Source organism: Lingula anatina, chromosome 1, assembly GCF_051362555.1.
Source record: "Lingula anatina isolate TDL-2025a chromosome 1, LinAna3.0, whole genome shotgun sequence".
In the NCBI taxonomy this organism is placed as follows: domain Eukaryota; kingdom Metazoa; phylum Brachiopoda; class Lingulata; order Lingulida; family Lingulidae; genus Lingula; species Lingula anatina.
This window is the reverse complement of record NC_141767.1, coordinates 16,807,220-16,819,803: the sequence shown is the minus strand read 5'-3', so window position 1 is coordinate 16,819,803 and position 12,584 is coordinate 16,807,220. Positions and strand designations below refer to the sequence as shown.

Here is a 12,584-nt window from a genome sequence, read left to right as displayed (position 1 = left end):
CACAAGTTTTTGCTTGACTTTGTATATGTAAAACTTTATTATTATTTTTCGATGCTAAAATATTGGCAGTTTAAAAACTGTCTCTAACAAATATGTATGTAATAGGATAGATGAGCATAATATGAAGTTTCATCTTTAAACTATCAGGCACCTGTTTTTTCACAATGTTGCACTTGTACTCGTCTGTACATCACCTAACAATCGTACAATAAATACTACATCATATTATCACATTACAATGATCGTAACATAAATACTTTTCAGTTACTGAGTCAAACTTTTACAGTGCTCCATTTCCCACAAATTACAAGGAGTAACAGGACAATCTTACCTCCTCATGTCAAATTAAAACATGATTTGCCCTTAAATACCATACCTATATCACTAAATATATAACATGAATGTGAGCTGTGAATTCTGAATTCCTTGGTGAGTGGTTTCTACACATTTGCATGAAAGAAGAAATTCACTTTTGACTGTGCACATGCAATGCAGAATATTCCAGCTATCATATAGTAACTAATAATCTGACAACTTGGATGCCTAAAATTACAATGCCATAGCAATAATGTTACTGCAGTATTACTATCTCCCAATGGAGTTCTTGCCATTGTTGGGAGTAGCTGACAAACTTACTATACTGTTGCAAGTGTTTAATCATTTACTTCATTTATTTCACGAAGGGTTTATTATTTCAACCTTTCTGATCAATTTTACAGTTATTTGAAATAATGACAAACTGAGCAAAATAATTTATCATAAAGTGAGATTCTGATAAAGGAAATCAGCATGTCAGTGAAGACAAAGATGCATGGAGGAATTGCTTTGTTTTTTCGACTAGTGTTTGACAACAGGTTTTGAAGAAATTACGTTTAAATTAATTAAATAAAATATGTAAATCTAGAAAGATAAGATCATAATTTTTCAAGAATTTAGGACAAATCATTAGAGCAAAATACTAGCTGAAACATATTTTGATTGTTTTTAAATTTTTCTCTTAATCCTTTCAATTTCGCACTCAAAATGGGATCCTTGTGAGCTTACAGGACCATTCCTCTCCACTTCCTCTGTCCCAAACTAACTTAATTACAATCTCCTGAGAGTGATTTCTATTGCCATTTTATAGAATGTATGGCATCTAAGTGCTAATATTTAAATCATACAATGTTAATGTCACAAAACTAGTTTTATATTGATGAAAATTTTAGCTTCATGCTCCTATGATGTGAAAAACTTTTGATGACCGGAACAACGATACCTGAAATTTGTGGAAGGTGGGACGAGTATTTAAATTTCAGCAATGCTAGATGCTTTTCCTAAGTTTCCAGTGTAGCCCAAGTTCTACATAATGACTACTTATTACAATGCATTTCTTACAATTGTTTAAAAAGATCATAGACGCAGCTGCAAATTGGAAAATAAAATGTTGGGTGAAATGAATACAGATGGACAATCTACATCTGATATTTAAAATAAAAGAAAGGAAAGTAAATTACTCATGTAAGAAAAAAAGTTATGAACAAATTTGCAGGAATCAAAAATTAATAAAACACATGAGGACAAATGAATCATATAATTACAAACAAAAAAAAACTTGCACATGCAAGTTCCATGCTAAGAGTGAGATCTTCACATTTAAATGCAATTAATAAAACAAAAACAGACATAAAATACATTATCTACTGTTCTTGCTGCATGCTTTTACAGGTCTCAGACAGTTAATAAAATGTTTTCTTCTTCTTGCATGCATCATGCACCTTGTCAATGTAGACATCATTTGCTCCATGCTCAGTAATCCACACACTCACTGAAAATATCAAGCAAATAAAAACATTTAGTCAAACAGACAGCTTCATTTCAACTGCTTACGAGAGGGGATGCCTGCAGACATACACATTTTGACAAAGTTGGACCTGTCCAATAAAGTGATTTCAATATGGTCTATAGGTCTTATATTCTGATTACAACAGCACCTTGCACTAGTTAAAAAATTATCCAAATATCTTATATTATGGCTCACTGTAGCATGATATATAACTAGTAATTATAACGCCTTGCTGTAACAACCAGGAAGTTCTTGGTGTTTTTTCTTTTTCAACTAATGCAACAATCAGCAATCATTCCTTATTTTTTCAATAGGTAGAATCTAAAATTATTTTAACTGCACATGAGGGCTAAATATGTGCTTTCTGGTGTGCAGATTATGTATTTATAATTTAATGCAGTATTATAATTATTTCCTAGTAAACCAGTATGAATTCATTATTCATACTGCCATGTTGACTCCAAATTCTTCAAAGATTACAACCTAAAAAATATCCCATTATCAATAGGTCAAATACTTCGAACAAAATTTTAGATTTCAGACAATACACATGTATTTTCTGTTTACCATCAGAAAAATATCTTGCTTTCAAGACATACTGAGGGTATCAAAGTGGAGAACAATCAAAATATAAAGCCTGATGGACACAGTTTTAAGCCTTAGTCGGAGATCATTAACTTCACATATTTGGACACAATATCAACTGGACATGTTATTTTGTATCCTGATAAAAAAGAAAAGGAGGCTTTCAACAGATGAAAGATTTTAATCTTCAGCAGTATTGTCTGTGTAATGTATAACATTCACCTGGACGCATTGGGATGTGTTGAAGCAAGGGATTGGGTACGTCTTGAATGTGCTTGTCTCTGCCTTGCAAGGAAAGACTGTCCTGTGCCAAAATTAGTTAACCTCTCTTCTGCTGCCTTTCTGTGGAGCTTCATTCCCTGAAAAAATGTGAACAATACAGGACATGATCTTATATGTCATTCTGTGCCATACCATGTAAAAAATTTGAAAGATTTTTTTTACCTAGACCCTTATATCTCTGTGAATATACCATGATATATGACGTAAATGAAATATTGGTAAGAAATGCAAACTTTTGAGTTATTTCTGTATAATAAAGTTAATCGCAAAACTTAAACTGGTATTACTTACTACTGGTCAATGAAGAGGATTTGTATTTTACAGTTTCTTTCTCATTTCCAAGTTCACTTACCAAATTATACCAAGCTGTTACTATCAACTTTTCTTCTTGCTCTTTGACAGCCTTAGAACGCTCTTGATCTTTCTGCAAATTCAAATCAGAAATGTTTTATTTTAAGTGAAAATCATATAACCATATCATGCAGTGTCCTGGTTATATTGGTACATCATCCATATCATAAACTTTTGCTTAAAGGTAATTTCTACTCACTTCTAGATGTTCTATTATTCGTTCCTTCTCTTGTAGTTGATTTTTCAAAGCTTGCACCTCTGCGGATGTTCCCTGATTTTGTTTTGGATCCAAGGCCCGAATAACCTACAAAATATATTTCCACATAATTCAGAATATCAATTTCTGAGGTTGTACTAAGTGTTGGCTCATCCAGTGCAAAAATAATTGGTAAAATGTAATGTGTCTTCTAAAAGAATTCTGTATCTATTTTAACATTTTAAAAGCTGTCTCTCTATCATAAAAACCAAGCAGTCAAATACTTCTTTTAAAGCACCAGCTTTTGATTTTCCAACTCTGATTCATGTTCAGCTTACACTTTTGGCCTTATCCAGATATTTTTTATATCTTTCTTCCATGTGTCTCATATCATCCTCTTTTTTATTAAGGGCATCTTGCAACTGCTGAATCTTCTCATTACTGGATGCAACGCGTGGCTCAAGTTCATCTAAATGCAGGCGTTTCTTTTGAACTTCCTGCTCAAGTTCTTTATTCTTTTGGATTTGTTCATTAAGTCTTTTCTTGTATTCTGTGGTATTGTCCTCTTTACTGCTGGCAGAACTGGCTGCATTTTCTCTGAGATCCTCAATCTGGGCTTCAAGCTCTAAAATCCTCTGGTTTGCTAGTCTGGAAGCAAAAGATATTTAGGATGTACAAAACAAAACTGCAGTTATATCGGTTCAGGAATGATGCATACCTTCCTCAAATCAAATCTTTTTAAATTGTTATACTTAACACAGACACAATTTTAAGAGCAAATTAAAAACATTCTCTCTTTGATCTAATTCCAACGAGTAATTATTCCACAGAGAGCAGTCTGGTGCCAATACCTGTTTTCTGTTTCCAGTTCATTGTTTCTAGCTTTGGTGTCTTCCAGCATTGAGGTGACCAGCTGGGCATTCTCATCCTCACTGCCCTCTTTGGACAGTTTCAGCATCTTGTTTTCATGTTGTAAACGAATCAATTTTTCTCTAGAGAAAAAAAAAATGGACACAGAATGAGAGGCATTCAATATATCATAGCAACTGCTGAATTATGTCCACACCTTATAATAAAATGAGGATAATTCAATGTGATACGTGGCACATACAGATGGACTCTTACTGGGCAAAATAAATCCTTCAAATAAGAAAAAATTGTGTTGCAACAAAAATTTCTCGAGGAACTTGCTTTTAAATTCATCTATTTAAGAAAATGACAAGTCTTATCCATTGTTTTTCTAACAATAAAGATTTATACATCTATCTAAAATATTTGTGGAATTTTTTATCAGAACAGATACTTACTTAATCTCAGGAGGTACACTCAGCATATCTAAGCTGCCCGGTGATGTGGAACGGTCTGATGGACTGCCTGAAAACTCCTCACCTAAAACACAAAATTAAGAATTTTTCATTCTCACATCAAAACATTTCTTGATTGTCCCTTTCTGCTTATTTTGTATTATCTTCATTTTTAAAGAAAAAATATTGCCATTTTTGAAGATACTTTATTAGACAAAATACTAACAAATTCATATCATAGAGAGAAATAACTTGCTGGTCTATTAAAGATGAAATAACTCATAAAACAGCAAAGATTCTCACCTGTATGTAATACATTTGTTAAGCTCAGCTCTTCATTTGTTTCTCTCAGAGAATCTCTCTCTGTGACTAGCCTCTGAAAGATGATATCATGACTTTGATAGCTGACACAATCATAGCTCAGCAACAAATCCTACAAAACATCCTCAATTACAAATACTGTAGTTCAAAATAACTGCCCCCAGTTAAAAAAAAAAAAAAAACTCAAGTCAGTTTCAGTGGCTAACATCTTTGTTACCAATGTTACATGGTCACATGCACACATCTTACCCTATCAAGAACAGTGTTACAGCACTCTGATGGACACATGCACACGCCCTAAAAAGGGAACTGACACTGATGTCACTCTAAAATCTTACTTCTTTTTCTCTCTGTAATGATGCCATCTTTTCTTGAGTTCTTTTGGCCTCAAATTCTGCTTTGTCTGCCCTCTTTGTTTCTTCCGAGCTCTTGATCTGCAACTCCTGGACCTGCCTCTTATAAGCATCCAACTGGGTCTTCAAACTAGTGCTCTTTCTCACCTCCTACATTTATATAAAAAACACAGTTTAACTTTTAAAAAATAGCATTTCTAGAAATAAAAAAAAAAAAAATGCAGGTTTAACATTAATAACCTTAATTTTTAATTTTCAAGTGAAGAAGCTAAAGAAAATTTATATGAAAGTCACACATAAACCATGTTTAAAAATGTGGAAGCATTATCAATTTTTCAACTTTTTAATGAACATTCTCAAGAACATTTGTAAAATCAGATCAAAATTGAAGCCTATTATAGTAAACATGCAGCCAAGTAGTCGATAACAGAATAGTTGCTGATATGATATGAAATCTGATGATCTTTTTTTACCTCTTCCAGATCTAAAGACATCTGAACATTGCTCGTGTTCTTTTCCTCCAGCATCTTGACCTGTCTTCTCAGGTCACTCATCTCCTCTGAAAGTAAATTTGTGGTTAGATAGAACTCCATGTTTTTACTATCAAGACACTTCACTGAAAAATACTTTCAATTTCAAAACAAAAGAACATACAAGTCAAGTGCATGTTACACAGAAAGACCACTCCTTAATTCATGGATGCTTTACAAATATTTATGGAAACACATAAATAATGTAACATAACGAAGACACGCAGGTCTAAAGACATCTTAAAAATGGCAGTTTCTACTTACCTAGTTTTTTCTTGTATGATTCTATAGTTGTTTCATATCTGATCTGTAACAAGCAAACAGAAATATGCAATGTAATTACACACACAAAAATCTATATTTACTTTATTTTGTGCCTTATATTTGAAATATCAACTTAAAAAGGTATTATTTAGATCTGCGATTTTACATTTCTCTGACAAACTTACCACTTTATCAGAAGTGTGCCTGAGAACATCTAGCTCATCCTTCAGTGTCCTGGCTTCTTCTGCCAAAGAACTCAACTCATCATTCTGCAATTTCAAAAATAAATAAATAAATAAATAAATAAATAAATAAATAAATAAATAAAGTATAATAAGCAAATGTGACACCTCTCATCATACTTAGACAATTTAAATTTCTTTTTGATACAACAGTGATATTATATTGAGAAAAAATATGATAAGGAGAAATGATGATTCAGGAACTGCAGACTATGTTCAAAGTAACTTGCCTTCTGTTTTTGGTCTTGCAGCTCTTTCTCCAACAGCTCAATTTTAATCTTGTGGTCATCTCTCACTGTAATTCAGAGCAAAGATTCACGACAAGGTAAACAACTAACCTTGTTTAACTTCCAATTTTAATTTAAAATTATTAAAACAATAGTAATAATGTGTGTTTATAATGGTGCTGGCATTTATACACCCTATTTTCAGTGGTTATCTTTCTTCACAGATGAATAGATTTTATTTCCTACATTATTTTGTTTAATTTGAAGCTTTTTAGAAGTGACAACTACTGGCTAACCATTTTAGAGGTTTGTATTTTTAGGAGTATAAACATTACAACAGACAACAATTCTGTACACAAAGTATACTTCTTAAAAGCTAAATATACATTCAAAAATTCAATAATAAACCAATTAATTTGAAATCTTTTAAACATTTATAAGTGCTAATTGTACTGCAGAATAAATACCTGTTTCTGCTCTGAACAGTTCCTCCTGAAGTTGTTCTACCTGGTTCTGAAGATTCTGGAACCTTCTCCCAGCTGGGGTGCTGCAATATACATAGAGATCTTTATAAGTTATCTTTGTATCATCATGTGTCATAACATCCACATTCAATTCACCATATTATATAAAATATTTTAAATACTCCACCTTTTCAAAATCTTTTAAGATCACTTTCTGGCTTAAGTGAAAATGATACCCATAATACTTTTAATTACGCAAATCAGGGTAACATTCAACTACAAGAAGTATGCTGTAATTTAATAAAATTATTAACTGGCAAACATCTAAATGGGGTAAATTTGTTATGTGTGTAAGAAAGAGTTGATGGTCCTGGTAAAAGGGATGGGGTGGATAATTGTAAGTGGAAGTAACATAAAAGAAAACAAAGTTAAACTCTACTTCAAGTAGATGATCTCACAAAAAGTTCAGACCAACATTTATAAAAGAAATGAGGGTTGATATATGAGAAAAATGTGCATGAACAATGTGATGCAGTGCTTGGTAAAAACAAAGACATTTCCGTTTTCAAACTTGTGAATTAGAATATGTTTATGTATTTTGATGTCTCTAAAAGAGTATCTTTCACATACAATAGGAAATTGATTAACACCTAAAACGGATTAAATGACTGAAAAAAGGTGGCTTTTAGGTTTCTCTTTAGAGCCCCTTATTTCCACTCTTAACTAAACATCTATTTAAAATGCTGTCCCTCTTTATTTGATACTGAAAGAGATGAACAAAAATTATACTCCACCCTTAGTTGTGAAATATGTCAGAGTATTGATCATTGTAGTAAAGGCAATTCTTCTTGTCTCTTAATTTGCAAAGCTATTTTGTTTTAATTTGAAGCTTTTTGGATCTGACAATTATTGCCCAAACACTTCATTCTTTCAGCCATCCATATTATATATTCATATGGTTACCAATAAGCAATTCCAATGCATTTTGTTAATCTCTGTTAAAGATCTCTGTTAAAGTTTTTATTTTTCAGAGGCAAAACTTTAAAAACATTATAGATATGTTAGGTTATACAACAAATATTTGAGTTCATTCACTATGTAGGAGAGATAGGGTAATTTCACTGCTACAGCAACCTATGCCCCCCCCAATTAAAGAATACATACATAAATACAAAACACATGGTAGACTATGCTTATTACTCCTATAACAATTTGAACACTAAACTATGATAATCAAATATCAGTAATTCTGTTTATAGTACAATTCAATGATCAATGATAAAAATTCACACCATTCTTTCTTGACTACAAATTCATGAAAAAAAAAATTGATAAAAGGCTGCACAAAAAAAAGGAACATAAATATAAGATAGCATTAAACATAAGCAAATCAAGCTACTTTTATCTAACACAGTTCTCTAAATTGAATCTGTTTGAACATAGAAAAGCAAATAATTACAACACCATAACCATCAAAAACTAGTAAAGTCTAGTAAAGTTAACAAGGTCTAACAGTAAGTAAATGCATCAATACAACAATGATTTGGCAAAAATAAAAATTAAAAAAGAAAAACACAGCTGATACATGATATGATCATGCAGAATGAAGAAGCACACAGTGATACTACCTGGTGTCTAACTTCCACAAGGAGCTAGATTAACAAACACAATACAATATATAACAACTGATCACAATGACTGGTACAATATCATACATACGTCAGTTGAAAGCTGGTGGAAAATATAGATTATTCAAATCATTGACAGAAACAAATGGGAGTTGTCTGGTTGATTCAAGGAATTGATGGCAAAGAAATGGGAAATCATAGAAATATTACTAAATCACAGATATTGCAATACTTTGACTGTGGATTATGTATGTTTGCTGGGATAAAATAACTGATTAAAAATGAATTATTTGATTCAATACTCTTTCAGTATATAAAATATAATGATAATTATTCACATAAACATCAAAGCAATCAATAATAATAATAACCAATAATAATGGGCAAATTTCAATTGCAAGTTTTAGGTGGGCCTTCTTAAGTCTGGTTGGAACCCAGTTTTTATCAATAGTTGTATACCTGAACTGAAAACCAGACTAAAAATGGACTAAAACCATGAATGTGAAATCAGCCCATTATTTGTTATTATCTTTTTCATCAGACCTGACCTTTCTCCATTGCCCTATTAAGGTAAAAGAGGTACTTTCATTGAACTACTATTGTAACCTATTTCTTTAACATCTGTTTTCAATAAAACATCTACTTTTGGCAAAAACCTTGTACTGAAATAAATGTTTTTAGCTGTAATAACTTTACTCTTGCTGTGTATGTTGCTTACCTTGGATCTTCCAGGTTTTCTCCTCTGTTGAGCTTGTCAAGTAATCTCTCATTTTCAGCAATGATGCTGGACTTTTCTTCTTGCAGTGCTGCCACCTATTGTGCAGAGAAATAATTAATTCTTTATCATACATTTAAAATTTGGCAAAACAATACCATGGGTTGGTATTTTCCTTCAATGGAGATATTCTATCATTCTCCTTACTTAAACTACTTATCTTTTCACATTTTTATTTTTACAAAACTATTCCTGCATCACTACATTTGCCACAGTTATACATATCAATCGTTCTTACCTGAAGGTCTAGCTCATGGCACCTTTGAGCCATTTCTTCCTTAGCCTCCATAACGCTGTTTAACTCTTCAACGGATTTTTTTAACTGAATGAAAAGGTTATTATATTTAATTATCATGAACAAGTTAACAATTAGATAATAATTTATAAACAAGATGAATTTTCATACAAAATAGTACAAAGCTGATGCCATTGCATTCAGCTTTTGAAGAGCAGATTGAGAAAAGTTTACCTGCATGATTGATATAAGAGTTACAAACATAACTTCTGTTTTCTATCATTATCTCCCCAGCAAATACTTAAGTGTCTTACTTGTTCTGCTATCTCTGAGTAAGCTTCTCCTTGGCTGGCAGGTGTCTCTTTCTGCATTAGCTGAAAGCAAAATCAGAACACAATAACACCAAGTTACATTAACATATGAAGTGAAAAAATATTTTAAAAATACAAACAGCCTGTTGCTACTCACAGCTGATAGAGCAACACACAGAACTCAATATCATACCCAGCATAATATGTGCTACTAGCATTGACTCATCTGACTGCCTAAGATTATACTGGAACAAAACAGAAATAGTAGCTCAGTGCAGAAACAGTGGTCAGCAACCTACCAAACTGACAAAATATTACAAGCCTGGAATAAATTTTGGCAAATGACTAGTGGTAATCATCAAAGACTGGCATAATCCCGTTCAAACACAACCTCACACCTAACGCAATGCTCACCTCCTGAATAGCATTCATGACCACATGCTGTACTGACTCCTCCATGCCCATAATTCTCTGGATGTATTCCTGCTTCTCCTCACAGTTGACAGCACAGCCTAGGATCAGCTGTAATAGCCGACCAAGTTCCTTCTCATCTGCTCGCTCACCTGAAAGAAATTTGATCAAAGATATTGTAACCATCTTTTTAGCAAAAATATCCAAAATTTGAAACAGAGATTGAGATTGGAGATAGAGATTGGATTGAAATTTTTGTGGTAGGAGATATAGTAATTAAAATATTCCACGATCACATACACACACATAAACTTTATGGTGTCAATTGTAGGGCAAGAAAATAAAACCAAACAAACAGGCCATGGTAAAAAAATAAAAACAGACAAACAAAAACACCAACCTGAATGCTCATATATATTACATTCAAATGCATGGTCAGGGGCAAATAAATAAATAAATAGCAGGTGTTAAAATTTTGTTCATGGATTATGAATGTGTGCCTGCCTCTACCCATCTTTTATCCAAAATCAAAAGAAACCAATAATTTGAATTGATACAGTGTTCTTACCTATTGCATTGACATCTGGCATGTGGAAGTCTGTGATCTGCTGCCCTAGCACCTTAACAAGAGAGAAATCATGATATTATTACAGGCTGTTGGTATCTCTGCAGAGAGTTAATATTTACATTGAAGACATAGACAATGAAAATACTTCACACAAATAATTGTTTAGGATCAACCATGATAGTTATTAGACTAAGAATCATTAATTCATGTATCCTGGTAGTTTGGTAAATAACAATAATCCAAATAAAAATCTGGATTAAAGTAACTAAATGTACTTCAATACACAAGTCTAAATTATACCAAGTTTAAACTTGTTATCCATAATAATAACTATTTAGACCCGCTTAATTATCTGCTGGTATTCTCTGATTGACAAAGCATGAATAAATATACTCAAAATTCATGATCATCATCATCTTACCTCTGCATAGTATTCCAGTATTCCTTTGAGTATTTTCTTGAGATTACTGACCTGGAGTGATAACAAAACAGGAAATTGAGAATGTAGCATAAGACACTTTTGTTTCAAAACAGAAACAGGCCACACCTAATCAAGGTTAAGCTGTCAATAAAGATTTTAAACCATGAAATTTAAAAATACTGCTTTGAAGTATCCAACTACTTTTATTGAAGTGCATAAAGTGATAAATGGAAGTTTATCATATGATAATGAGTATTAAGATATTGATTGATTTTACCTTCAATCTCCAATTACTTTCTACATCAGTTTTGATCTTTGACATCCATGTCTCACTGAAAAATGCTGGGGCTCTGAAATATGAAACATGTTATGTTAAGGCTATAAGATGATACACTAATTTTTCAAAGCCTTCTGAACAGCATAATATTCCTTTTCATTTATACATTTTTGTACCCATTCATTTTTTAGTATCACTCTAACCAAATCTACTTTGCTTCATTTCACAAGTATAGTCTATTGCTGGCATAACACACCATCATTTTAAGAAATGCAATCAGTATATCACAAATACTTACATTTGATGTAAAACATGTGACATGAGCACTCCATCTGTCAGGTCAGTGTTGGGGACATCTATATTAAATGTTCGCACCTGAAAACAGGACAGAGACATATCAAGTTATTTTATTAATACAATTATAATAAGCTATTAATTCAAATGTGGCTCTTATGCATGGCAGTATTTCGAAGATCATACATTGCACTGTGTATAGATCTTTATTAAAACTATAACCAGACCAGCATAAGTCCATGAGTGGCCAACAACCTCACATAAGTGACATGTTCAATCAATAATAATAACAAAATTTATTACTTGTAACTACATCATAAATATAAAATAATTTACGAGAAAATCAAATATATACCCAATGCTTTGAAATGGTACTTTTTTTCCAGGACGCGTATTGACTTATAAACTGCACCTTGTCACTCTCAACCACTGGCAGAGTGGATATGTAGAAAGTTGGCAAAAGTCGTTTGTAGCACTGGCAATGCAAATCGACTTAATTGATATTCGACACACCCCACGTATGTGTCTTCTGGTGGTGACCAAATTTATACTTACCCAAATTGAAAGACTTTCGGATAGATGCTCCTTGTCCATGGTGGAAATTAACAACTCCAATCAATGAACAAAGAGTTTTAATTATAAAAACAGATGTAGTTTTTCCACAGGCAAATTCTTTCAACTGACAGGAAATTCACTAAATGTGCTATAGCGCATGTGCAA

The 12,584-nt window shown here is 32.3% G+C and overlaps 1 protein-coding gene across 4 annotated transcripts; it reads right to left on the bottom strand.

Moving 5' to 3' along the window:
- Positions 1-6: 6 nt before the first annotated feature.
- On the bottom strand, positions 7-12,574 carry LOC106177082 (protein Hook homolog 3). 4 transcript variants are annotated; one of them, XM_086999803.1, is made up of 24 exons: positions 12,420-12,574; positions 11,869-11,945; positions 11,571-11,643; positions 11,294-11,344; positions 10,873-10,924; positions 10,308-10,456; positions 9,897-9,956; positions 9,586-9,669; positions 9,291-9,385; positions 8,573-8,596; positions 6,948-7,027; positions 6,484-6,548; positions 6,197-6,280; positions 6,012-6,054; positions 5,691-5,776; positions 5,203-5,367; positions 4,847-4,919; positions 4,547-4,628; positions 4,091-4,231; positions 3,578-3,887; positions 3,243-3,347; positions 3,045-3,116; positions 2,633-2,769; positions 7-1,807 (listed from the first exon to the last, which is right to left on the bottom strand). In XM_086999803.1, the coding sequence occupies exons 1-24, from the start codon at positions 12,456-12,458 to the stop codon at positions 1,789-1,791; spliced, it is 2,166 nt and encodes a 721-aa protein (XP_086855929.1). In that variant the 5' UTR covers positions 12,459-12,574; the 3' UTR covers positions 7-1,788. The 4 variants fall into 4 exon arrangements, with proteins under 4 accessions (XP_086855929.1, XP_086855932.1, XP_086855931.1 ...); XM_086999806.1 differs by lacking the exon at positions 8,573-8,596; XM_086999805.1 differs by lacking the exon at positions 7-1,807 and having other exon boundaries at positions 2,629-2,769.
- Positions 12,575-12,584: the final 10 nt, after the last annotated feature.